At 45.0% G+C, this 24955-nt stretch overlaps 1 protein-coding gene across 1 annotated transcript in view; it reads left to right on the plus strand.

Moving 5' to 3' along the window:
- tgfbr3 (transforming growth factor, beta receptor III) overlaps positions 1–17401 on the plus strand; it is a 62004-nt gene extending 44603 nt beyond the window's left edge. The window contains exons 7-17 of the mRNA XM_070960916.1: positions 24–171; positions 2163–2352; positions 2608–2873; positions 3852–4007; positions 5243–5386; positions 5826–6011; positions 7542–7835; positions 9243–9369; positions 12770–12805; positions 13503–13610; positions 16832–17401. Of these exons, the coding sequence (XP_070817017.1) occupies positions 24–171; positions 2163–2352; positions 2608–2873; positions 3852–4007; positions 5243–5386; positions 5826–6011; positions 7542–7835; positions 9243–9369; positions 12770–12805; positions 13503–13610; positions 16832–16950 (1774 nt within the window). The 3' untranslated portion in view covers positions 16951–17401. The remainder of the gene's footprint in view (positions 1–23; positions 172–2162; positions 2353–2607; positions 2874–3851; positions 4008–5242; positions 5387–5825; positions 6012–7541; positions 7836–9242; positions 9370–12769; positions 12806–13502; positions 13611–16831) is intronic.
- Positions 17402–24955: the final 7554 nt, after the last annotated feature.

Below are 24955 nucleotides of genomic sequence, written 5' to 3' on the forward strand. Positions count from 1 at the left end.
TTCTTCTCCCTCCTTTTCTGCAGCGCTTTCCAGGTGGATGTCATCGTGGAGCTGCGGCCTCTGGAGGACGATGCCCCGCTGCATCGTGACGTCGTCTTGCTGCTCAAGTGCGCCAAGTCTGTCAACTGGGTCATCAAGGCCCACAATGTGATCGGCGTGCTGCACGTCGTGGTAAGCTAGCAGCGTGACAGCAGATAAAAGCCTTTCACCCAGGAACATCTTTTTTTTCCATTTCCAGTCTTCACCACCGAGGTTTTATTTAGTCTTATCACACATCGCAGTGGCTCTCAAGTCATGTCGCAGACAGAAATGTCATCACTTCGCACCGCCGACCAAAGATTTTGTCACACCCGAGTGTGTGTTGAATTGGTGCCTGGTCCCCGCTGCAGGAGAGGCTGGGGATCACAGGTTAGGAGGAACTGTGAAATTTCACCGCGGCAGCTCCGGGGATTGTCATCACATTCGGAGATCCGAGGCCGGGAGCGGTGGGGGCATCACGTATTTTCAGAGGCAAGGCGACTGCACATAGAGCCTGAGCCGCTTGCCATCAGTCAGAATGTGAATTATGAGCAGCGCTTTGCTTCAGGCGCTGCGTTAAGCAGCGAGCTGTTAGGACCTCCTCAGCACACACAGAAGACAAACACTGGCTAATTACTGCAATATATCAGAGTGCCCTTTACTGAGAGTTACGCTTTAATACATATCAGTGCTGAGTAGGAATATACAGTTTTGATATTAAATCTTCGTTAATGTTCCTCAAGTCTCTCAGGATGTCTGAGAATATGACACCTAGAGTATGAACACTTTGGAAGAGTGGTTCAACTGTACATCATGTTGATGGAGAACTGGCAGGTGTCCAACCTCTGCAATCGCTCCGGGGTTGGAATTTTAAACCCTGTTTTTAGAACAACAAACTCACTGCAGTCAAACTGAAAGAAACTCACCCATATTTTACGTTTCCCGAAGTAATTCATCTGTATCCACTGCTCGGCCGACGCTCGTTGTGTCGTGCACCTCTCTGCCGTTAGCCCTGTGCTGTTTGCGCTGGAGGTGTGCAGGGGGTTCTGTGTTCCCTCAGCCTGTAACGCTGATACTCCTGCAGGGCTGCTGCAGCCGTGACGCTGCACTTCTGCCGGGCGCCGTGTGTTTGTACAGCTGCCTGCTCATCGCTGTACAGTCAGTAAGTCAGGTTGTGTGAGTGTAATGCCAGGTCACAGCCTGTGGTGCTCACAGAGTGGCGCAAATGGATGGCGATGATTCACACGCGCACAGTAAAGCAGTTTGGATAAGGACGGAGATCATTTTTAGCCATGCAAGATGATGAAAAGATAATTAGCATGGCTCTGTGGATGGTAATGCCTTTATTTCTGGTCCAGGCTGAAATATCTGAACATAAACAGAAGATTTTGCATGTTCATGGTCCTCAGGTGATGTATCCTGTTGACTCTGGTGATCCACTGACTTTTCTTCTAGCGCCACCATGAGGCTGGCTTTTTATTTGATTACCCTACTTAATAGATTGTCGTGAAATTTGGCTTGCAAATGGATGAATGTGTGTTTCCTGTTGAGTTTTACCTGTTTGCTGCCTCATGGTCTCATTAAGCCACAGACGGATGGTCCTTCTAAACACGAGGCCCTTTTTTGTTCCCACGTAGCTGACATTTTGACTTTTATTTGACAGCGGTACACAGGATGCTGTGCTTGTGCAACCAGCGTTTGGGAGCGTGTCAGCTATGTATGCGATATGATAGCCTCGTAAAACCCTGTCAGACAGAGGGTTCTCCTCGCCGTTGCTCAAGAGACGTGAATGTGTGGGAAATGGCTGTGAGAAGGAATCATTCCTCCCTCACAGGGAGGGTATGCTGCAGGGCAGGACACGAGCTTTAAGAGCAAACGTACGTGTTGCTTTCTCAGCAATGATTGAGCTGTGACACGCCCATGACCTCACACTTATACCCATGATTCACTCCTGACACAGAATGAGTGCAGGACTGTACATGAAGCTGAATATCTTTGTAATATTTGAACAGTAAATCATGTCACCCAGTTCAGAAGATTAAGGGAGCTTACTTAAATCTGTGGGTTTTATTAGAAATGATCATTTGTTGCTTTTGATGGAAAACAAGACAAAATTAGTTAGACATCTGCTTGCTTTTCCACAGGCCTCTGATACCGTGAGCGTCAGCTCAAACATGGAAAGACTGGTGCAGGTGTCAACGTCCCCCAAGGAGCACTTGCCGTCGGGGTCTCAAGCCTTGATCAAGTGGGCAAGGGAGCATGGCTTCAATCCCGTCACATCTTACACCAGCACTCCTGTGGCTAACCACTTCAATATCCGCCTCAGAGAGCCAGGTAAGCTGAAGAAACATCCTCTGAATTCTCCACTCGGTTTGAATTAAACTGCAGCAGAGTTTGTGCTAAAACTTTGTGCACAAGACGTACATTTAAGCAGCTGCTGCAGTTTTTACATGACTAATATTGCACATTTCACAGTCCTCATAGAGAAACTAGCGTGAAATTGTAAACTGGTTTTATAGTTGTAGTCCTGTGTAATTTCCCCCCCTGTAAAATCAGCCTCGTGAGCTTCTAACCATGTGCGACTTCCAGATGTGGTGGATCCTCTGGAGAGCATGTTTCCTCCAGAGCTGTCCATCCTGCGTGACTCCAGTCCTCATCCAGGACCCGGAGCTGCTTCCCGACGCTCCAGCCTGCCCTTTCCCTTCCCTCCTGCCCTGCCTCTGCCCTCCGCCCTCGACGAGCGGCCCTGGGAGAACGGCGAGCCCGAGGAGCAGCAGGGCGTTCTGAGCGTTGGCCTCAGCGTGCAGTGTGAGGACACAAGGATGGTGGTCAGCATCGACAAAGAAAGCCTGCAGGTGAGTGGACGCCATGACTGTGTCCAGCATGGAAACACATGTTTGAATACTTTAGTTTGATTCTATGTCACAAAGCAAAACAGAGGCACAAAACAACAACAACATATTTCAGTTTATTTACTACCAAAGCTGCACATATATTCATTTTCATTTTCAGGAACGCTCATTTTTGGTGCTTTATAACACTTCACTCACAAGTCTGAGCAGCAAAAACCAATCAAGTGATTTGTTTCCCGCCCAGACTTTAGCCAGTGTCATCAGTGATCTCACATGTGATTCAAGTCACACATCTGAAAATGATTTCATGGTCTGCTCGGTCAGATGAGCTTTTTGTTTTTACGTCTCTGCTCTTGCGACACGGACTTGATGTGACAAACTGTGACGAAGAACAAAGAACAGCAAACACGGAGGACACCCAGAGAGAATGCCAGCGTCTGGATCAATCACTCGGATTAGAAAAGGCCAACATAAACGTCCGTGCTGACAGGCTGTTGATGTCTGAAACGCGTCCTTCAGCTGCAGAGATCAGTTTCGCCCGGCTGCGCTGTGTATACGTAAAGATAACCTCGTCAAAGTTAGCTTCAGTCCTACAAAAGTGAAATCAAAAGAAGTGCTTGTGAGTGCTGTGAGAAATGCTGTCATTACTCTATTGCTCTTTATTGAAATGCCAGCGTTCCTGTTATACACAGGCTGACATTGAAGCGAACAGGACGCTTTCCAGCATTTGGCGTGTGAACACAGCGACAGCGCAGTCAGCCCACATCACAGAATGGAAACTGGCATCGACTGTAATTAGGAGAAGCTGGAGCTGGAGCGAGACCACCTTGTGGGATTTGTTTATTCCTGAGAACTCGAAGTCTTTCACACAGCTTTGACTTTTTGGTTCTTTTTTTTTCTTTTACAAGTCTGAAAATGAGTTAATAAAGAAAAGTTTTTTGCATCTTCATCCAGCGTTGCCATTTTTTGATGTTTCCTCAGGCGAATGGGTTCGCTCATGCCAACCTGACGCTCCAGGACCCAGCGTGCAGAGCAACCGTCAATGCCACCCACTACACACTGGAAACTCCTCTGACCGGCTGTCTGACCACCGTGTATCCCATGCAGGGGAGCCCAATGGCCCTCCACATCAACTCTGTGAGTACCGTACCTATTATTAGATTTTACTTTAAACCAGTCGTGCCAATAAAGATGCTTAACCTGAACCATGAAACGTGGCCTCCAAGTTCATGACATGAGTGCAAAGAAGGTGTTTTCTTAACAGTTAAACTGAGATTAACTGAGATGTTTAAACCGTGACACCATACGTTACTTTGCGATAATCTCTGTTTTTATTCTGCGTCATGCTTGAATTGCTGAGCAGCTTGTGGAGTGCGGAGCTTCCAGGACTACCTGTTGGGAAACGCCCAATCAGAAACTTGAAGCTTTAACACTGTTTCCACAAATTCTTTCATCTTTTTGGATCATTAGAAAATATGAAAAAATGCACGAAAGCAGCAGCTGCTTTATTACAGTTTATATTTCGTAACACAAAAAGTGAGACAGAATCAATTTTCTGTTCCTCTTTAAAAACATTTTATGGAAAAGTGAACACTTGAGGGCTTTCATGGGACTCAGCATTCACATCTGACATCCCCACTTATCTTCATTATTATGGAATGCATTCATTCAGCGTGTTTGTTCTAACAAGCAAGGATGAATCACTTCCTCCCCAATCTTTAGAAATCTTTTGTGGAGGAACTTTGGAACAGCACATTTTCTGTCCAGTGCAGATTAAAAAACCCGGGCGCACGTCCAAGGTTGTCTTTTGTGTCAGCGTTTGGGTGCAGGGATAACCTTTGACCTCCAGTTAAAAGACTTACATTGTTTTTTCCCTGCACTTCAAAGATGATCTGCTTCGGCTGTTGTTTCTTCTGTCCTGTGACATGTTGATTTAATTCATCTGTGGCACCGACAGCAGGTCAGCTAACGTTTGGTGCAGACTTAGGAAAACACTGTTAGTGTCATTGAGATTGTCCTCTCACCTCATTAAATCAGAGTTTTCTTAAAGCAGCGTGCTCTCATGTCAGACCCCTGACATTCCTCTGCTCTGCTGAGAAATTAAAAGTATGTTTTATGGTTTTTGTCCCGGGTGAGTCCCACTGCGGAAGCCACAGGACATTCCCACATTTTAAATCCAACTCCATGGTTGCAGAATGTTTTGGCGACCCCTCTCAAAGATCCGAATCTCCATGTCTTTGTCTTACAGAACACCCTGAATTAAGCAATACTGCTCACAACTTCAAAAAAGTGATTTTGTGAAAGTTTTCCTTTCACCTCCTGACCGATGTGGCTTCGGTTTCGCGAGTAACGGGCTCCTCTGTGGATTGCAGGTTTTGATAAGTCATGCTGAGACTAAGGATGGGAGCGGTAGGCCGCTGGATTATGATGATCTGGAATCTGGAGACCTGGTGTTCCCAAGGGACCCCGTGGAGCTCGAGAGGACGGAGCCTGCAGAGCACCAGTCCGTCATCATGGTAAGACAGTGGAATCACTGTGGTTCTGCGAGAGCTGCGAGTCTGCAAGTCAAGACCACTGATCATCTAGATCTCCACGTAAATCATGCAGATTTGGAAGAAACTCCATTTCCCAGAGTCCCTTGGTGCTAGTTAAGACTCATCTGGCTCTTGCAATCTCTGTCTTTCCATGATGTCTGTTTTATGAACTTGACCTGACATTTTCCATTTTAAAGTTTCTCCATCTTCTTCCCTCCACTGACTTATTTTCCTTTGTCTCATCCATTCCTCGTCTCCCACTTATTGTTCTAGTTTACGCAGTATTTCTTCCCTATTTTCTGGTCCATCCTAATGTGGTCAAACGCAGTCATGTCATGTCGGGTGAGGGTGTTTCGCAGTGGAATCTGATGTCAGATCCCTGCTGATGTTTGTGTTGGCTTCATCTTATTTCTCCTCCTAGTTCAACTGCACGTACCGAAAGAACCAGGAGACCTCAGAAACACTTCCCAGGATCGTACCAGCACCCGGGAGGCCGCCGCTCAAAAACATGACGTTTAGCATGGAGCTGTACAACACGCTGTCCTTCGTCAACCCTTCGCGCCAGGCCTTCTTCACTGTCTCACAAAACCAGCAAGTCTTTGTGGAGGTATGCTTTGTATTTGCGGTGCGTTACCTCTTGTTTCAGTGTTGTCTCATGCAGCTTGTGTCCTAAATTGAGACTTTAGTAGGAAGCTGCGCTCTGTTTACTCTCCGTCTGGGACGTGAGCTCTTCCTGCTTTCATCTCTTAGTGTGGCATCCACAAGGTCAATTTGTATTTTGTCTAGTTGGGGCTAAAATGCTAACACTCACTTTCACCCCTCGTATCCACTTTGTATCTCCTCGCTTCATGTCTGTGTCTCATGTCTTTCTGGCTCAAAATCCTGTCTGTCTGTTTCGCAACAGTAATTATGGAGGTCATGTAATAGATGGCAAGGACTCACACTTTGAGGTCCTTTGAAAAGATGATTTATGATGATATCAGCGGGAGACGCTTCGCTGACAGTGTGGACGCAGAGCCAGATGGTCACAAAGAGTTTTCTGTGCATGTGCATGGAAGACCTTTGCGATGAGGATACCATCACCGACAATCCAACACGAGGAAAGAGGGGAACAATAACTCAAGAGAACGCCTCATGGGTGGAAAGATATATGGAACACAAACAGCAGACAAAATTTGTTGCACATTAGCATAGTCATTGTCTGTCCACCTGATGAATATGAAGTCCAAGATTCAGCCTCCTTTTAGCTCTGTTTTGGTCTCCACCAGCTGTTGAGGGAAACATCTGGCTCTTTAGCTGCTAAATGCTCTACTGAGTTCCCCAGTTAGTCTCTGACTGTGTCTGTCTGCTGTTTGGTGCTGGGCAGGTAGCACACACTGGGTTCATCAAGGTTTTTGGACTTTCAATGAGAGTTAACTAAACGTTAACGTTGTGGCCTAAAGGAGAAACACTCCGGGGGTGAAAGATTTAAACATACAAGTATACATTTTGGATTTTTATAGAGCTAAAGAAAGTGACAGTCGTCCTCAGATCTGCACTCTGGATTTCCTTTTAAAACCCATTTAGACAACCTAAGCTGCTTCCCATCTCAGCACAGGAAAAGGGTTTGTGGAAGTGACCTTTCTCTCCGTGTTATTTATCGACATGCTTCTGTCTCTAACCTTAAACATGTTGATGCTGTCGATCACTCAGCTCTTAGATTTATTACTGACAGCCCATATGGCAGCCATCTTTGTGTCTTGTATCAGAAGGTGTGCAGACCCTCCCTCTCTGTCAGGCCAGATCAGCACTTTATTCACCCATGAAGGAATACTAACGCCTTTTTATTTATGCTCACTGCTGTACGTCTAACAGCTGGACTGGCTCACACTGTATGTTCCTGCAGTAAACACGAATCTCAGAGAGTCAGCCTTCAGATATTTGAGTGGTATCAAACTTATCATCTAACTCTCAGTAACAGAGCAAATATAATGAATGTATGCATTTCCCAAAATGTTGATTTCCTCCTTTAAAGACTCTTTTTCGCGCTGGTTGTTTCGCTCTGGACTGAAGGGTGAAGGCTTGCTTGAGGCTGATCTTGATAAATGATCCACATATTTTAAGAATAAATGTGCTTTTTTTCTCTCTCGTGCTTCAGGTCACATCGACCGCATCAGATCCGGAGCTGGGGTTCACCCTCATGTCGTGCTCGATTTCTCCCAACTCCAACCCCAGAATGCCCCCAGAATACACTCTCATCGAGACGGTCTGCCCCACCGACGACTCCGTCAAGTACTACCCTCAGAGGGACTTCCCTGTCCCTCACACACAGGCGGAGAAGAAGAGTTTCAGCTTCACCTTCAACTCCAAGTTCAACATGTCCCTGCTCTTCCTGCACTGTGAGATGTCGCTGTGCTCCAAGAGGCCTCAGAGCAACCAAAGGCTGCCGGCGGTACGCAGTGCAACCTTCTCCAAATCGCGTTCACTCTTTGCATGTTTAATGAAGCCATCAAGGTCTTTTCAGCCTCTCCAGAGGTGTGTAGCATTAGCAGTGTTGTTTCTGGTGGCCTGTTTTAATGTAAGTCTTAGTCTAGTCTTTGTGTCAAGCTGTCATTTTAGTTTTTATTAGTTTTAGTCACGTTCATACTCTTTTTAGTCGAGTCAAGTTTCAGTCGACTAAAAGCCTGAGCATTTTAGTCTGATTTTAGTCAGAATTATCCCTGACTGTTTTCATCTAGTTTTAGTCGACGAAAACTGATGACTGATGTCTAGTTTTATTCAATGAAAATTGTATTTTAGTCTCTTTTTAGTAAAGCAGTTCTATTTAACCCAGTCAATATAGTATCTAGTAGTATAGATGAAACCAAAATTTTCTTTTAATCAAACCCATTTCACAATTCAAACAAGGTTGTCTTATTATTATATTGTTAGCTTATAGACTCAAGAATACATCCATTCCAGACACGAAGACGCTCTGATTTGAATTTACAACATATTTATTTTACCAACCAAAGCCATGGTAAAATAATCGGTAACATTACCGATTTAGTTATCGCGGTTATTATCACGATGGCCGGTAACAACGCGACTAAACGGGATGAAATAACATTAGAACATTTTGTCTCGTTTTAGTCAGCGAAAATGAAGAGACATTTTAGCAGAGTTTTTATTTTGTAAACCACATTTAGTCTCGTTTTTATTCGTCATTATATATTTAATTATAGTTATTTTCACATGACCAGCATTTACGTTGCGTCTCATCTCGTTTTCGTCACGTGATAAAGGTTCGTTGACGACGATATTTAGTCATAATTTTCCCTGATGATAGCAACTATAAGCATTAGCTGTTTGTTTGGTTTGTGGGTAGTGCACCATCTTCACTCTGGCTGACCTGAGCCATTCAGCATCAGGTCTGCACCCAAAGCTTAGCAGGAAACATGAATCGATGTAAAGTTTGCCAAGTATCCAGCTGCAGAATAGAGTCCATCTTAGCCATTATTTTCATTTTTCTCTAACTGGGTTTTCTCTCCGACTCATACAATCTCCTCCAACCACTGAAAAAAGTGGCGATAGCGTAGCGGCCCGAGGCTGACGTGTGACATTGAAGCTAATTGTTATATTCTGATAACGATCTGCGTCAGACTCATGAGTTTGTCGTTTGTTTGATTGCCAAGTTTAAACTGCCGGCCGTGTGTGACAGAATGCATTTACCTGAGCTTGAGAAATGGGAATTTTTGCTTTTATAAAACCTTTTTTTTTTTTTTTGCAGAGAATAAACGGCTTTCAGAGAGTGAAGGTTTGTTTTTTCGTAGGTTTTCTTCACGTTAAATTCATTCTTTCTCAAATGTTATCCACACAGTGCTTACAGCCCAGTGAGACCTGCGATTCTCTCAATGTGAACAACATCATGGAGATGATGCTGAACACCAAGGTGTCGACCAAGCCGCTGGTTGTGGTGGATGGATCCGGTCAACCAGAAACACCAGGTTAGTGAAAAGGAAAAAACAACATAATTTACACCTACTTACGCTTTTCCGTGCCATGAGCTCTCCGTGAATAAGATGCATGTGGCTCTCTCGGCCATGTTTCCGTTTTATCAGCGCCACACTTCATGAATTAAGTTTTGATTTCCATTGTTTTGAGTATAAAGTGCGATAAGGACGCTGGAGTAAAGAGAGGAGTCGGTCCGAGGGCGAAGGAGCCAGAGAAAGCTCAGTCCTGCACTGCACAAACCGCAAACGCTGCACATCACTCCCCCACATCTGGTCATCATTAACTGCGGTGTGTGTGCGTATTGTGTGACTGTGCATGCGTGTGTGCGTGTGTGTGCCTGTTTACATTAATGTCTGTACACAAGAGTGTGTTTTGGGGTGTGTGTGCATACTAGCATGCGGTTGAGTGCAGTAAAAAAGGGGAGTGTGCTAACGCTGAGGCCCAGTTCGGCTCCTCTGGACCAGCTCATGCTGGGGGAGAGGTGGAAAAAGAGGAGTCATACAGAACCAAGCTCCAGTTGTTTTCACTTAGGACCTTCACTGTGGCCTCCCCTTTCCACTAGAGAAGGGAGGAGTGTGTGTGAGCGAGGGGAGTGGTGGTCTTCTTGTTGGCTTTGGGAGTCCAGTCAGAGCCTGAAGGCCCCTCCATCATCAACATGTATAGTCACTCGCCTCTGGAAGCCGGGGGGGGGCACTGAGGTAACCCCCATCACATTTTACTAATTATGACTTCAGCTAAGATGGGGTGATATCATGAGTGCCCGATCTCTGGTGGGCTGCCAGAGCTTTTCAAATCAGCATCCCCTCTGAGCAATGACATCAACACGCCGTGGTCGGTTTGAGTCAGCCGCACTGAGTCATGAGTTTAAGGTGTAATCACATTAATTTAATCAGCCTGAGCCGGAGCCCGACTGATACATCAGCGTGGCCGATACCGGCTGACTCGAGCTTTCTGTGGATGTGCTGTATCAGGTCATATGAAGCTGACGAGTGGCATGAAATTGCAGTAGAGAAATGACGAAGATGCTGAATGTTTGCAGTAATTTAAACCAGAAAGCACCGACAGCAGCTCCAGGATCTCTGAAATGGGGGAGACCAGGTGGATCTTGATATGCCTCCCGACTATAACATACACAGCTGGTAATGAGAACGACTTTGGGGCTGAACACCTGTCCGACCAGGAGGCAGAAGCCACAATAAACCTCAAATATCGCTGCAGGGATTGGCCTGAAAAATAGGTCGGGCTCTAGCGTGAGCTGTGCTGGACAGAAGTGGGCGGATTCATTCCTGTACATTTTAATTGGACGTTGTGGCTCAGTGCTGGGTGGAGGGATGTAGATGCGGTCACTTTTTGGCTCAGAAGTTCCACTGTTAATGTAAAAGAAGCTGCTGGAGATACTGTGAACTCTGAAATGTGCAGTACTGAGTGAGTAAGCTGAGCCAGGCAGCGGCATGCACTGCCCACACCGCTGTGCCAGAGCAGCCGGTTTATTTTCCATGGAGCGGATTAGGTAAACACAGATATGCAATAAACACTGAAAAAAAGCCTCAATTTCAAAGGCGGTGTTTCATAACACAAAGGCATCTCTTATGCTGGGATGGCAAACAAAACAAGCAGCCTTTTCAAGGGCCGCAGTTGTGCACTGGACAGCATCCCAAAGAGCTGAACTTGATCTACAAATCAAAGAGGGCCACTCGTAGCCAACTTGGTGCATGGAAAAACATAACAGCCTCGAAGCTCTGCCATCAAAAGTAGATTTACGGCTTCACAACATCAATAAATTTTCGCCCTTTTTTATGGATCTGGTAACATTCAGGAAAAGTTGAAAAAGTATCACTTATTTGGGAGGCTGGCAGTGGAGATTATATCATTTCACCAGTACAAGAAGTATAAGAAGATATGAAACCTACGATAAGAGTTTGTATCATTTACATTACAATGAATGAGATTAATATTATTGTAGTACATATTATTAACTTGGACAGGCTGAATGTGTTGATACCTGTGATGATGCATCACCTTAAAACCTGCTGAATGAGGTCCTTTTGTCCTTCACATCGGCTGCTGATGTCAAGCAGCTTACTTCATTATTAAAATTACCATAAGACTCAAAACCTGTCATCGTAGAGCTGAATAAAGGATGTCTGTACTGATGTACGTGAGTTTGGATTCATGCCTCAGCAGATTGTGGCTGTTAAAGAAGCATAATTCTTCCACCAAGTATCAAAAATCTGTGAGTCGATTCATCCTGGGAAAGCTGTCACTACATAAAACCTCCGCGTGTCATCAGCTGTACGTGGCCCTGATTGGCCGTATGGACCCACGCTCATTGCTAACAAGCTTTGGACTGTGGAGCGTGGAGAGTCTTGAGGAGGCCATGAGTGGTTTCTGCAGGAGAGGTCAGAGTTGAACAAAAACAAGCGATTACATGGGGGTGTGCTCTCATTCCATAGCAAGCAAGCTTACGTAAACAAATGACGTTCACAGAGATATCAGGACCGTCCCAACTCTGCTAGCAGCTGAAAGCTGCAAACACAAGGCATGAGTTTATCTTCGGATCGGCAGACGTCCAGCAGAGAGCAGCTCCCCGCAGACATCAAGGCGTCGAGTGAAAAGGTGCGCTGAGTTTTCAGCTTGATATAGATGGCCGCTGTTCGATGAGAAACCTGATCTTTGAGTGAAGTTTACAGGAAAACAGTGCACACCACTGTCTTTTCTGGCCGCCGTTTAGCGCACTCTTCCTCTCTCTTCTGCCCGCAGGCCTGAAAGCATTCGCAGCCACTCTCTGCATTCTTAGCATAACAAGTCACATGGGACCGATAACGCGGGAGCGATGGGATAGGGTTGAAGGGTGGCAGAGAGGACGTCCTCTGGCCATCGTCCCCTCTGAAATTAAAGTCCTCTCTGATGACCTGTCATCATCCATTATGCGAGATGATAACTCAAAGGTGTTCTTTCCAAGAATAGCAGCCATTGTGTCGGAGTCTTGGACATGGACCAGGCTCGCCTCTTGAGTTCGCCCGTACACAAGCGCCTTTGTTTTGTTTGTTAAGACATCATTACAGCTAAGTTCACTTTTGAAAGGCTTCCAGAAATAAATGGGTAAGCAGAACTGCTCGAAGTGAGTAGGTTCATCCTTTAGGACGCCGTCGGCTCACAGAAGAGCTGCTCTTCTCGGCGCTCTCCTGCCTCACGTTTCTGTATCACATTCCTCAGGGAACTGCTTATCAGCACAGAGTAATATCAGCGATCTGCTGATCCTCCGGCCTGTGGCTGACAGGCTGGCTCACAGTATGTGCTGGGTTGTTTCTGAATAATTAAAATTCATAATGTATACTGTGCATCACTATATATGATGGTTAACGTACATTAAAATTACTTCTTTCTTTGCAGCAGCAGCACCTGAAATCCCTGAGGATCGTCCCGAGAGTGAGTTATTTTACAAAGCTTTTATAACTTTCTCACTCCTCCTCTTTCTAATTGTGTCTGTGAATGAACATTTTATGGAGCCGCAGAGTGTTCAGCATTGTGTGTGTATACATTTATCAAAATACATAATCATATGAGGTCACACCTCTCATGAGAGAGTTCCTGCCGTCACACCTGTCAGCCAATCACATGCCCCCAATCATCCAGCAGGCTAACTAGCTGGCAGGTAGCTAGCTCAGCAGCGCTGAATTAGCTTTGATGCTGGGTAATAATCCAATCACGGCACAGCGTGGCTCGTTAGCAGGCGAGTGACGTGCTGCCATGTTAATCTTAAACAAAATGTCTGTTATTTACAGCAGCAGCCTCGAGCAGGTTGAGGTTAGCACTACTGTTGCTTTAGCTAATAGAAGCTAATTGGCTGAATTTAGATGCAGAGCTTGCTCGCCTAAAGAATTGTTCAACATTTTGGGAAATATGCGTAGTTGATTTCGTTGGGGGCTTCTGATGTTAAATGGAAAAGCGACATTATGAAATAAAAAGCGACATTATGAAGTCTAACTTTACCCTCATTTCCTGTCAGTCTTCCACTTTCAGCTTTCGTTTAATGCCCCAAAACAATGAAACTTGTGTTATTATGAAAATATGCTGATCATCTCCATGCTGTCAACACATCTGACCGTGCCGTTGTGTTTCGCAGAGACTCTGTACGTGCTGGACACTCCGACGGTGGTGGGAATCGCGTTCGCAGCCTTTGTGATCGGGGCTCTGTTGACCGGAGCCCTGTGGTTTATCTACTCACACACAGGTAGGTCGTTCACCTGCTGCTCCACGGCCCCGGCCCACCTCTCCACATTAATGAAAAGATAAGATGCAGAAGAATGTCCGAGTGTCTCGGTGCCAGAAATGTGCCGCTGGGATTGCCAAACATCCTGCTGCTGACAGAGGCCAGTTCACAATAACATATTGACTCCTCTACTGTAAATATATCCTGTTGGTCAGCAGCAAGAGCTCTTCTCTTTCCTGCCTTTGAATGTTTTGGGGGCTGCGGGGTGGTCAGCGAATATTCTCAGTACAATGGCTGGAGACGAGTTGGAAATTCCCCTTGTTGGGTTTAGCGGCACTCACAGGAAAAGACACACAATCTGTCCATTAGATGCCAAGACCTTCCCCATCGTCCCCGGCCTGCCGACCCCGGCCGACCCCTGGGAGGAAGTGCGCTCCCTGCAGCCCTCTCGGCTGGCCGTCGCATAGAGCTGCCCTGTTCTCGTTGGCCTGGCTGCTTGAATGGTGATCCGCCATGCCGTTGACCCGTTGCCCCGCGGCTGATGTGTTGTCCGTGGATGCCTTTCATAAACGGGGCCAGGATGTTTGAGTTTAGAGGCCGGGGCTTTCAGAAAATACAACAATGTGAGTGTTTAAGTTTACGGCTTGGAAGAAGCTCACAGTTGGACAGTGCGAAACCATCGAGTCAGTGAAAGCAAAGATGCGGACACTTGTCAGAGCTGTTGCACACTGTTTAAAGTTCCAGTCATGCTGAGCCACAAGTGTTTACCCAACAGGATTTCATGTAGAAGAAAAGATGAGCTGTCAGATTTTAGTGCCCTTATCTTTATCACAATATTGGTATTGGCTTTTCTTCAGGAAGCCACTTTCTTTAAGCTCCGTGGCTTTTCTGGAGTGACTGAGTGACCTGTAACTAGCTGCTTTTCCACAGTCAGAGGTCAAGAGTGAACATGCATAGAGAAACAGGTGTCAGGCGAGGAGCTATGGAAGCGCTCATAGAGACATGTTCCAGTTGATGTTGTTAAAATAGGCCTCGCTGTGCGTGTTAAGCTCTCAGCTGAAATGACCTTACATGGCAATATTGGCAGTTCCATGTAAACCCCAAGAATGTAGATCCCCCAAAACAACCACCAAAAATATCACTTCAGAGTATTTTAAACTAGTGTACAGTGAAGAAACACGAAAACAGATTTGAGTGCATCCCCTCAGGGTCTGAGGACAATGTGCCGGCTCTTGAGAAAGAATCCCTTTTTGAAGATATAGTCGTCGGCATTATGTTTGTTTTTTTTGACTCCTTATAAGGCGAGTAGAAGTATAAATGCTTTAAAAAGCCCCCCACATTGTATTATTTGACATTTTGCTCATTGTCTTGGCACATACAATAGGCCTGCGTTCTGCCAGCGCTGCAGTCACGTCTGCCAGCAGATCTGCTCCCCACCTCCGCTCAATTTGAGCAATAACACAGGGATGAAAAATTCAAACCAATTGTAAAAACAGGCTCACACGCAGGGAGATTTCACACGTTATATTCTGTGAAATCCAAACATTTGCTGCAAGATTAGAAAATAAGCTGATGGCGCGGCACAATAGTGAGATAAGATATCTGCAGAGAAATTCAGACTGAAGTGTTTCACCCACTGCTGGATGGATTGGCGTAACGTTATTCACAGATATCCATCTTCCAGTTTGTGTGAATTATAATGACTTTAGTGACCCTCTGCCTTTCATGTAGCACCACCACGACGTCTGCATTTGTAGCTTTGAGTGAAATTGTGTCGGACGGATTGCCGTGACATTTCATACAAACAGTCATGTTCCGCTTTGGATGGATTGCAATAACTTCACTCTTAATCTAACTCCGTCATCAGCTCAAAACTGGAATTTGTCCTCTGCTTTGATTTATGGCCAAATACCTGCAAGACTGATGCCATTCCCATCAGCCCGGACTGTAGTTTAGTGCTAATTAGCAAATGTTAGCAAACCAAAAGGCCAAATATCTTCAGATAAGTTTTCTGTGTCGTATCCTTTGACACTTTGTTCAAGATGTTGTAAGTTTGGAGTGTTGAGTGCCAGGAGATACTGAGATCGTGCCTCTGCGATTCCTCGTCCAGGCAGCCATCTGCTGCATCGACTGCTTACAGAGTTTTCACACACAGTTTGATTCTGTGACATAAAAGCAGCCTTTATCTGTCCTATCTAGAAAGATAATATTGGACTTGGGAGCTTATATTTCCTCAGACAGATGAGGTGAAGTTCCAAGTCCCTTTGTTTAGTAGAGCTCTTGGTCCTTTGAGGAAAAGACCCCTGGCAGCTCTGCTCTGGTAAACATTAACAGAACTCAGGGGCCCCAAAGAGGGAGCAGGATGCACGCTCGCCTGTGGACACATATGCCTGCCATATATGCAGCCACTCATACGTACACACACGTAACCTTTAGCACAAACTGTGATACAAACCAAACTGTACAAAAGAGAAAATTTGATTGTGTCCTCTCTGTTTTTCTGGGAGGAATAAAACGAGGAAGCAGCCACAGAACAGACTGCAGTCATAATTGAGCCAAAAGCTCAAATTAAACACAGACTTGGCTTTGTTTCAATAGCTGTTCATCGTCTGTCAGAGACGTTTTCTGTAAACAAATGCAACAAGTTTTATTCGCCCGTTCATTAGAAGCGTCGGATCCCGAGAGTCTACGAAATGAAATGCTTATTTAGGCATAGAACAATAAACCAGTCAGCGGTTGGAGCTCCAGTCAGGAGGCCCTGTCTTGTGTTTGCTCTGCTTTATCTACTTAAACCAGGCTAATTGAATCCAGATAACTGAGGTCTTCTCTTCTTGTTCAAAATATTGTCTGTCAGATAGGATGTGAGCGCTTGTTTCTCTCTGAGGTGAAAGCTTGTGGGTCTGTGAATCTGTGGCAGATTATGTCTGAAGATGGTGAAAGTTATGAGGGCACATGAAGCCCGGCCTTCTTGCTTTACTTTGCACGTTGTTTTCTTACTTAAGTAAGAGCGCGTAAATCTGCACGAGAATGTGCACAAAACACAGAGATGAAGGATTTTATGTTAACTTAAGCGTGAGGTTCATGTCAAGTGGTGGCAGTCGTCGTAAATAGCAGGAGACTAAACGGCACAGAGGAACAATCCAATCCAGCAACTTGTAGCTTTAATCAAATGATGATTATCATGTTCTGCCTTTTGTCACTTACATCAATCCTCCCTCCACCCTCCTCTCCACCTGGTCCAGGTGAGGCCGCAGGCACACAGCAGATCCAGAAGTCCCAGCCGGCCTCAGAGAACAGCAGCGCGGCTCACAGCATCGGCAGCACGCAGAGCACTCCCTGCTCCAGCAGCAGCACGGCGTAGCTCAGGACGCCGCCCTGCGGGACGCCAAGCCCTGCCGTGGCACCGGAAGGGCCCGGCGGTTCACAGGGGCCGGTTTGTTGACCTCCTTCCATGAAAGGAATTGTTTTGGGGGACATGATAGGAAGGGGAAAAGTATGATTTAATAACACAGCAACACCTTTGGTCCTTGTAAATTCCTTTGGTGCCACGTGAAGTGTGTGCAGGCAGATCTACCGTCCTGGTGTTACTGGTCTGTAACAGTGCTGAGCACCAGCTTGGCCGCCTCACCTCATATCCAGTTCAAAAAAACTACAAGAAACAAATGTTTAAAGCAGGTGTTTCTTTCTAATCCAATTGCTGCTTTTTTCTGACGCCAACGCGGCCTTTTCTTCAGACCTTAAATGGTGATTTAGGCTCTTTGTAACAAGCAGGTGGACTCAGACAGAAAGGAAAGCAGTCAGGCTGCAGTGACGGCAGGTGAGGTGTTGATGGCTGTAACACATGCAGGCCTGGAGCAAAGCAACCACTATGAACACGTGGACAAAGTCGTCATCTTGACACAGACAGAGATAATGGCTTTTCACAGACAGTGTAGGTATTGAATGTATACAGAAGAGTAAACGCCAAAAAATGTGAAAGACAAATGTGAAAGACGTGCTGATCAAAAGCCACATTTTATAATGTCCTCAATTCACTCCTCCTTCCCTCATAATGGATTCATACACAGGTCGATAAAATATACTTTAGCAGCGATCTCGATGCAGCAGTCATAGAAACGCATTTCAGTCTCGCTTCCGTTGATGTTGCAGAACTTCACGGGGGCGTGGGGCTTCCTTTTACTGCAGCCCTGGTTCCCAGAAAGCTGTGTGGAACATAAATCAAACAGGATGAGACACGCACCTGAAAACAGCACAAAGACAATACGTTTAACGTCATCAGCTTCATTGATTTTTGTAAATATAATCTGAATCTGATGCAGAAACACGTTGGTTCAGGAGCAGCGAACACCTGTTTGGAGCTCTCCACAGGTAAACAGGCTCATTGGTAGCAGTCACCTCTTTGTCAACACATGATTGGATAAAGAAGATTAACATGACTCAGACACAGTTTGTTAGTGAATGATTTTATTCTGATTTTGTTTATGTTTTTCACAGCGTCATAACTCTCTGGAAATCGGGGTTGTAGATGTTTTTAATGGAATAGTTCAACATTTTGGCAAATTCATTTATTTGTGCTTTATCCAGAAGTTAGATGATAAAGTTGATTCCTCTCTCACGTTAAGTACCGAGCTTCATACTGGAGGTGATTAGCTTAGCTTAGCATGAAGACTCACAGTCAGGCTAGTGTTAACGCCCTGCTTCCAGTTTTTATGCTAAGCTAGGCTAATCACCTCTGGCTCCAGCTCCGCGTGCAGACATCAGAGAGCTATCAGGTTTTCCAAAATGCCAAACTATCCTTTGAGACCTGTATATTTGTGTGAATATTGTAAATACTCTAAAATGTTACGAGGTCGAGTGTGAAACTTTATTTTTTTGTGCTTCTGGATTAGACAGAATTTACCGACGTGAGTTTAAACCATTTCTCATTTCAAAAGTGTTAAAGAAGAATCACAGTGTTCAAGGACAGCTTCAACGTAGAGTAGAATTAAAGGACATGAATTAAAAATCATGGTTTATTATAGCTGACAGTTTTATCATGATCATTATTGATTTATTGGTTGATTACCTTTACAGTTCATCATGTAATTATTCAGTTTAAAATGTCAGAAAATCTGACCAAAAACCCAAAGAGATGATATAAAACAGAGAAAAGCAGCAAATCCTCATTTCTGAACTAAAACACCATTTGGTATTTTCCTATGATAAATGACTTATTGACGAGTTTCAGCCCACGTTTCAGTACGTCTTCACACATTCGGCTGGTGGTCCTGCCTTCAGACACGCTGAGGAGGAGCAGATTTGTCAGACGTTGAAGCCAAATGTACAGTTTAAGGCCTGTTTCTGTCCCACATCTTTCTGTTTCATCCCGGCACTGACAGCGTGTTGAATAAGCTGCAGCTGAAGCTCTTCGTTATGGACGTATATTTTCATGTTTTCTTTAAACTGCAACGCCGCCGCTGCCCCACCGTCTCAGAACAATATGAATGTGTGCTGAAGTGCCTTCTTCATCCTGACGTGCCTTCGTCAGACTGCGTGCGCCCTCCTGTAAACCATAGCAAGAGAAACAGAATGTATATTATCTCAAAGCTTTTGACTTTTCTTTTATGTAAACATGTATAAAGCTTTCTACAGAGGGAACAGAGTATAGATATATATATAAATATATATATATTTGTGTATAGATTATATTTTGGAATATATTTACCAAGAGAAATTTATTGTCTTCTATGTGTGTACGTACTGTGAATTGAGTTGTGGATGTGCTCATACATAACACACCTTTGTGGGGGATTTATTCATAAAAGCCTCATCGCACGGTTTATGGCACGTATGTGAAAATGAAAATATTCAGATTTGTAATCCGAAATGATTCAGCTTTGCTTCTTATGAGTCACATTCAGTTTTGCTGATCTAGAAAAGTGAAAACTTTCAGATTTCTCCTTTCTAAAAAATCCGGATGTTGATATTAAAGAACTTTGTCGGCATTTTTATTAACTGAAACTTTTATATTCAGTTGTTTATTGAAGAACGTGTCATAAAACATGTCATGAGATTACCTTCATGTGTGCATTGAATACAACCTTCATGTTCTGTTTATCATAGATGGTCATCTAATACTTGGGTGGAAATAAGACTTTAGCCCACTTTCTGAAGTTGTTGCAGATTGATTCCTGATGTATAAATAATGTGTTAACTGACATGTTTTCATGTGAAGTAAAGAAATCAGATGTTTTAGAACCTCTTAAAGTTTCATTGAAAAAGCTGTAGACTGTTTGTAACGTCGAGTCGGTTCCTCACAAACTCAAAGCTGTGTTACAAAACCCAGATCGAGAGCATGTTTAGGTCCTTCTGTTGTCAACAACAACCATGTTTATCCCTTCAAAGAATGAGAAAACTGAGACCACTGATGGCGGCAGTCGAACAGAGTGAAAGTGGGATGTGTAATCAGCGTGTGTGTACTCGGTCAGAACGGAATGTGTAGAACATCCAACTGTGTTCTGGAAACGCGGCTGTTTTCAATAACACATGAGAAATATTCTTTATTGAGTTGTATTAGAACCACTTGGATTCAGGGCAACATTAGAACTTGTTTGTTTTATCGGGCCTGTTTCCAGGTGTTTTCGTGCCAAAATCCAGCTGAAACCTCCGTTTGGTGGAGCTCAGTCATACAGGAAGTGAGCAGCAGTGATGTGCAGTCCACCGTCGCTGTGATCAGGCAGCATTGCTGCGAACAACAGCCCGTTTCCCACTGCAGAGCAGGCCGAGTGAGCGATCGTGCGGTGGAAATGCTGCCTATAATCAGCGGTCGTTGTGGGATTCAGGCTTCCTGACGTTCCTGCAGCTTTGAGGTTTCTCTTATCGGCTGTGGCGAGTCCTCCGTCTCCCGTATGCAATCATCTCCCCGGCCCCTCGCCTCACGCTGTCATGATCTGGATTTAATCTTCTCAATTGAGATAATTTGGGAATATTCTTTCAGTCACACTAACGACGCAGGTCACGGCATTCCTCCCTGCCTCTTGCCCCAGAGCATGCTGGGAAAAGCTCCACCACTTCCCCCACATGACCATGAGCGCGGATAAGTGTGTAAAGATTTGAAATAATGATGCTGTATCAGACAACAGGAGCGTTGTGCTGGAACGGCTGTAATCAGAGCACAAATCCATACATCCTGTTATTGATTGTATTTTTAACCATTTGACTACCTCATGTTTTTTTTTCTATGAATGTGTACTGAATGTGTGTGTGTTGGTATGTGTGCGAGTGTTTTCTGTGTTTGAACTCGAGCTTATCGATCACACGGCGGTTGGATGATTCGGGCTCCTTCACGGTTTTATTGCAGTTTTCTTTTCCAGTCCAGCCAACAATGAAGACTTCTGGCTTCCCGTGACGCCTTTTCCTGATTGTTGTAAACTTTGATCGGCCCCTCTTGTTTCTCTTGGTGTTTGAAACTTTTTATATGCTGTACATACGCATGATATTTGTATACTCATTATGTTCAATAAATTTTCAGAATAATTTACGAGACTCGTTGGTGGATGGTGTGGGTGAGGGTCCGGAGTGGGGCTCAGAACAATGAGCTGTAATAATGATGTGCTAGGCTTGGCTCCGTGGCGGTGAAGTCATGGCTCGTCTCTGGTGAGCTCATAACGTTGATACAGACCATGTGGCTGGAGGTTTTCTGGGGGGGCGACCACTGCAGTGCGTGGGTCCTCACCTCTCCCTCCTCCCCGCTGGGATTCGCTCCATCTTTGCTTTTGATTAGAGCCCCTTGGAGACGGCTGCGAGCGGCGTGCCTGGGACTGGATTTGAAAGGCTCTGTGAAGAAGAGGCCGAGGGCGGACGGTGAAGCGGCCTCTGGTGATGCCAGCTCAGGTTGAGGTTGACTGGTCCGCAGACCTTCTGCATCTCCTCTCCCAGACTTTCTTCGCGGAGGCATCCTCATGCTGCAACACTCTCGTCCAACTGATGACTAATTTAGTGAAGTCTTAAACAAACGTTCATGCACCTCATCAAGCCAGAACGCTGATTGTCATGGAATTATTTCCACTTCCAGCTTTCCCCTTCGGGTACCTGGAGCACAAATTTGTTGTTTGTCTTCTGTGTTCTGCAGCTAATCCATTTAGTCACTGATTGCTTGTGTCCCAGACAATAGTCCGTGACAAATACAGGATTGGATTAAAAGAGGCTTTTTGTTTTTTTCTAGCTGACGGGACTCCAAACACTGACGCTGGAGAGCCTGGACTAATTCAGACCAGACCTTTCCTCCTAAACACCATTACTCAAATTAAGTTAAGTGAGATGTTTTGGAAGTCTTTCCAACATCAGAGGAGGATGAGAGCAGATTAACAGGCTGAGTGTGCCGACCCTCACAGCACCTCTTCCTGTCCCATGGCACATCACTGCAATGTGGCTGGAACACAGCAGCACGTCCCGCCATGAGCCGCAGCCGGAGAGGCAGGCTGAGGTCGCTTCACAGAGTCTCACAGAAAAGATGTGAAACCTTCAAAGAACTGATAGACATACTTCACATCAGAGGCAAAACTCTGACGGCATCCATGAAAATACGTTTGTACCAGGGCTGCAAGTATTTTCACTATCGATTAATCTGTTGATCATTCTCTTTAGTCTATAAAATGTCAGAAAGTGATGAAAATCTGTGTTTCTTTTCTTGTCCACAACACAAAGATAATGACTCAAACTGATTCATCAATAATCAAAATAGTTGATGATTAGTTTAATAGGTGTGTGTCTTCCATAGTGTTTATGTGAAGCAATGAAAAAAGGATTTGCTGTAGTGTCGCAGCCTGTCAGCCCGCACAGAGGGCTAAATGTCCCAAATCCTCTTTGTTCATACGTAAAAATGGTCAAACTAATTTTCCGATGGCTCGAACAAACGGGAAATAAAGTCCTTGTGGTGCTGTAATGTAATTTAGCGCACAGCATCTCACATATTATCACTTTATAGAGAAGCCGGGTGGGAAGAGCTCTTCAGGCCTTCTTGGTTCAGGAGGTCGAAGTCTCATAGACGATGTTAATGACTCAGTGGAAGCACTGCCACAGCTGGGATGGACGTGAGACTCTCATGGCTGAGTGATCAATGCAAGAGATGAACCGCTGCATGGGCTCGTACACGAGCGCACGTTTCTCCGCTGAGGTTTCTGGATTTGAGCCGTCCACTGATCTCCTCGCTGGATTGAAGTGGACGGCTCAGCTGGAAAAACGTGATGACACTTTCTTCCATGCACCAATCACAATTTGGCCGCATTTGAATGAAAATGTGATCACAGCTGTGAGCTGTTTGCAGATGCTGCCAGTCCAATGTCAATAGAGTCTGACCAAACCACACCTACAGTCCTGATGAAGCAGAGAAGCTGAGGTTTGGACTATTTACAGTGGAAACAGACTCCTTTCAACGCCCCCTAGTGTTTCCACATGGTATTATTGTTTGAGCCGCTGCTGCAAAGACAACCGGATGTTTTCCTCAGAGCAGCAAGAACCAATGATATGACTGTAGTAGCAAATATTTGTTTGTTTACACATTCTACAGACATGGAGCAACACTTAAGTAAGTCCAATATTCACCCTCCTTATAGCTCTGCTTTGGTCTCCACCAACACCTGGGAGACTGCTAGCTGCTTTTTATTGGCGTAAAAAGGGAAAATATCACTTAAAAGCCCAAAACAAAACCAAAAAAGCCCAAACATTCATATGATAAACGATATGTATCTCTAAAAGAAGGGATGCTCCAGCGCCCACGCCTTCACGCTAGCTATTAACTGACAAATAAGCCAGCTTGAAAGGGTGGAGCCATAAATTTTGTACATGTTTATCACTAAAAGTGACACATTTTGTGTTGTTAATTGTCATTTCAACCACAGCCAATGTGAAAAAAGGCTGATAAGTGGAGCTTTAATGTTTTCCTCTCAGCCAAACGAGTCCCATCCTTCACACTGATGCAGTATTCAAACTCTCTCTGGTGAGATATTCCTCAAGGTGAACATATTAAGGCATAAAAATGCTTATCTGGTCCACTTAGCTTGACTTCCCTGCTGGGGGATTGTTTTTCAGCCGTGCTGAAACGTTAGCCCCTGACTGAGGCATGCTAACTTTAGCCTCACATCACAGCTGCTTCTTATGCTGCACCAAAATATGACTACGCTACGTTTCTCACTGCTGCCAGAATCCATAAAACAGCCTTCATTTTGCTGAATTGCAAACTGTGTTTTGATTGTGGCACATGGGTGCTGCATGTGTGTATTTTTTTAGACATTTGAGGCCCTCGTTCTTATTGCTGGAAAACACTAGAGTGTTTCCAGTTGGAAGAGCAGAAAAAAAGCCCTCTGCAGCCTAAAATTACACTGCTCATAATGAAGAAGTGCAATCATAGCTAGCTTCATACCACAAACATCTCCCACTCAATTAATGTAAACGTGTTTTTTTCTCTCCTGGACCGTTTGCATGCACATGTGCACGCTGCGTGTCCGTGCACGCACACTCACACTCACACAGCAAACACTCTCATTCCTCCATGCACTCAGTTTTTACTGACTGGTTCGCTGCCCAAGCCACAAATCCAAACTGAAAACAAAAACAAACTGGAGAAAAGGAGCCAGCATTTACTGTGTGGACAAAGTGTCTCGTCTAAGAAAGCTGCTTGCTTTTCAAATGGAGGCACCAGCAATGAAAGCAAGGATGAAAACCTCCAGTGATTCATTGAAAACTCCCCGCTTGCCTCTTCTTAAAAGCATTATTTACTGCTCCGTCCATCAGATCCACTTCACATTCACACCTGACCACACCGTCCTCGTCTGATTGCATCGACCCGACAGTTTCCTGTGGAAATAACTTTTTCTTCGGAGGTGGTTGGGAGTTTATGTTTCCGCTGGTGTGGTTGGAGTCGTAACTTTTTAGGAGGAGCATAGCAGCGCACGTGGCTCGTGCAGACACATCATTCATTTAGACTTGACCAGCTTGTGGCCTCAACCCTGAAGTGTTTCAAACCGCCCTGGGAGGCGGTTTTTAACATATATGGCAGACAAACACATTAGAATCCAGACTGATGAGTTATTGGTTGCGTTGATGCTTGGCTGTTTGCCTCGTGCATCGATCCAGGAGCTGGCTGTGGAGCTGAGCCAATCGGTTTGTTCATGGCTTTTTTGGAGGACTTTGATTGTTTAACGATCCTGAGTGACTGTTATTACTCTAAAACTCATACAGAGAAGGACGCTGTTTATTTTTCGGAGAAGGAACTTGTGCAGTGCTCATTTGGATTTGCGCCAACACAAGCACATCATCTGCTCCACAGATGACATCCAGGCTGCAGACGGTGCCTGCTCGAGCATTTGCTGCTCCACAGTCCTTCTGCT

This window comes from Chaetodon trifascialis, chromosome 4, assembly GCF_039877785.1.
Source record: "Chaetodon trifascialis isolate fChaTrf1 chromosome 4, fChaTrf1.hap1, whole genome shotgun sequence".
Taxonomy (NCBI): domain Eukaryota; kingdom Metazoa; phylum Chordata; class Actinopteri; order Chaetodontiformes; family Chaetodontidae; genus Chaetodon; species Chaetodon trifascialis.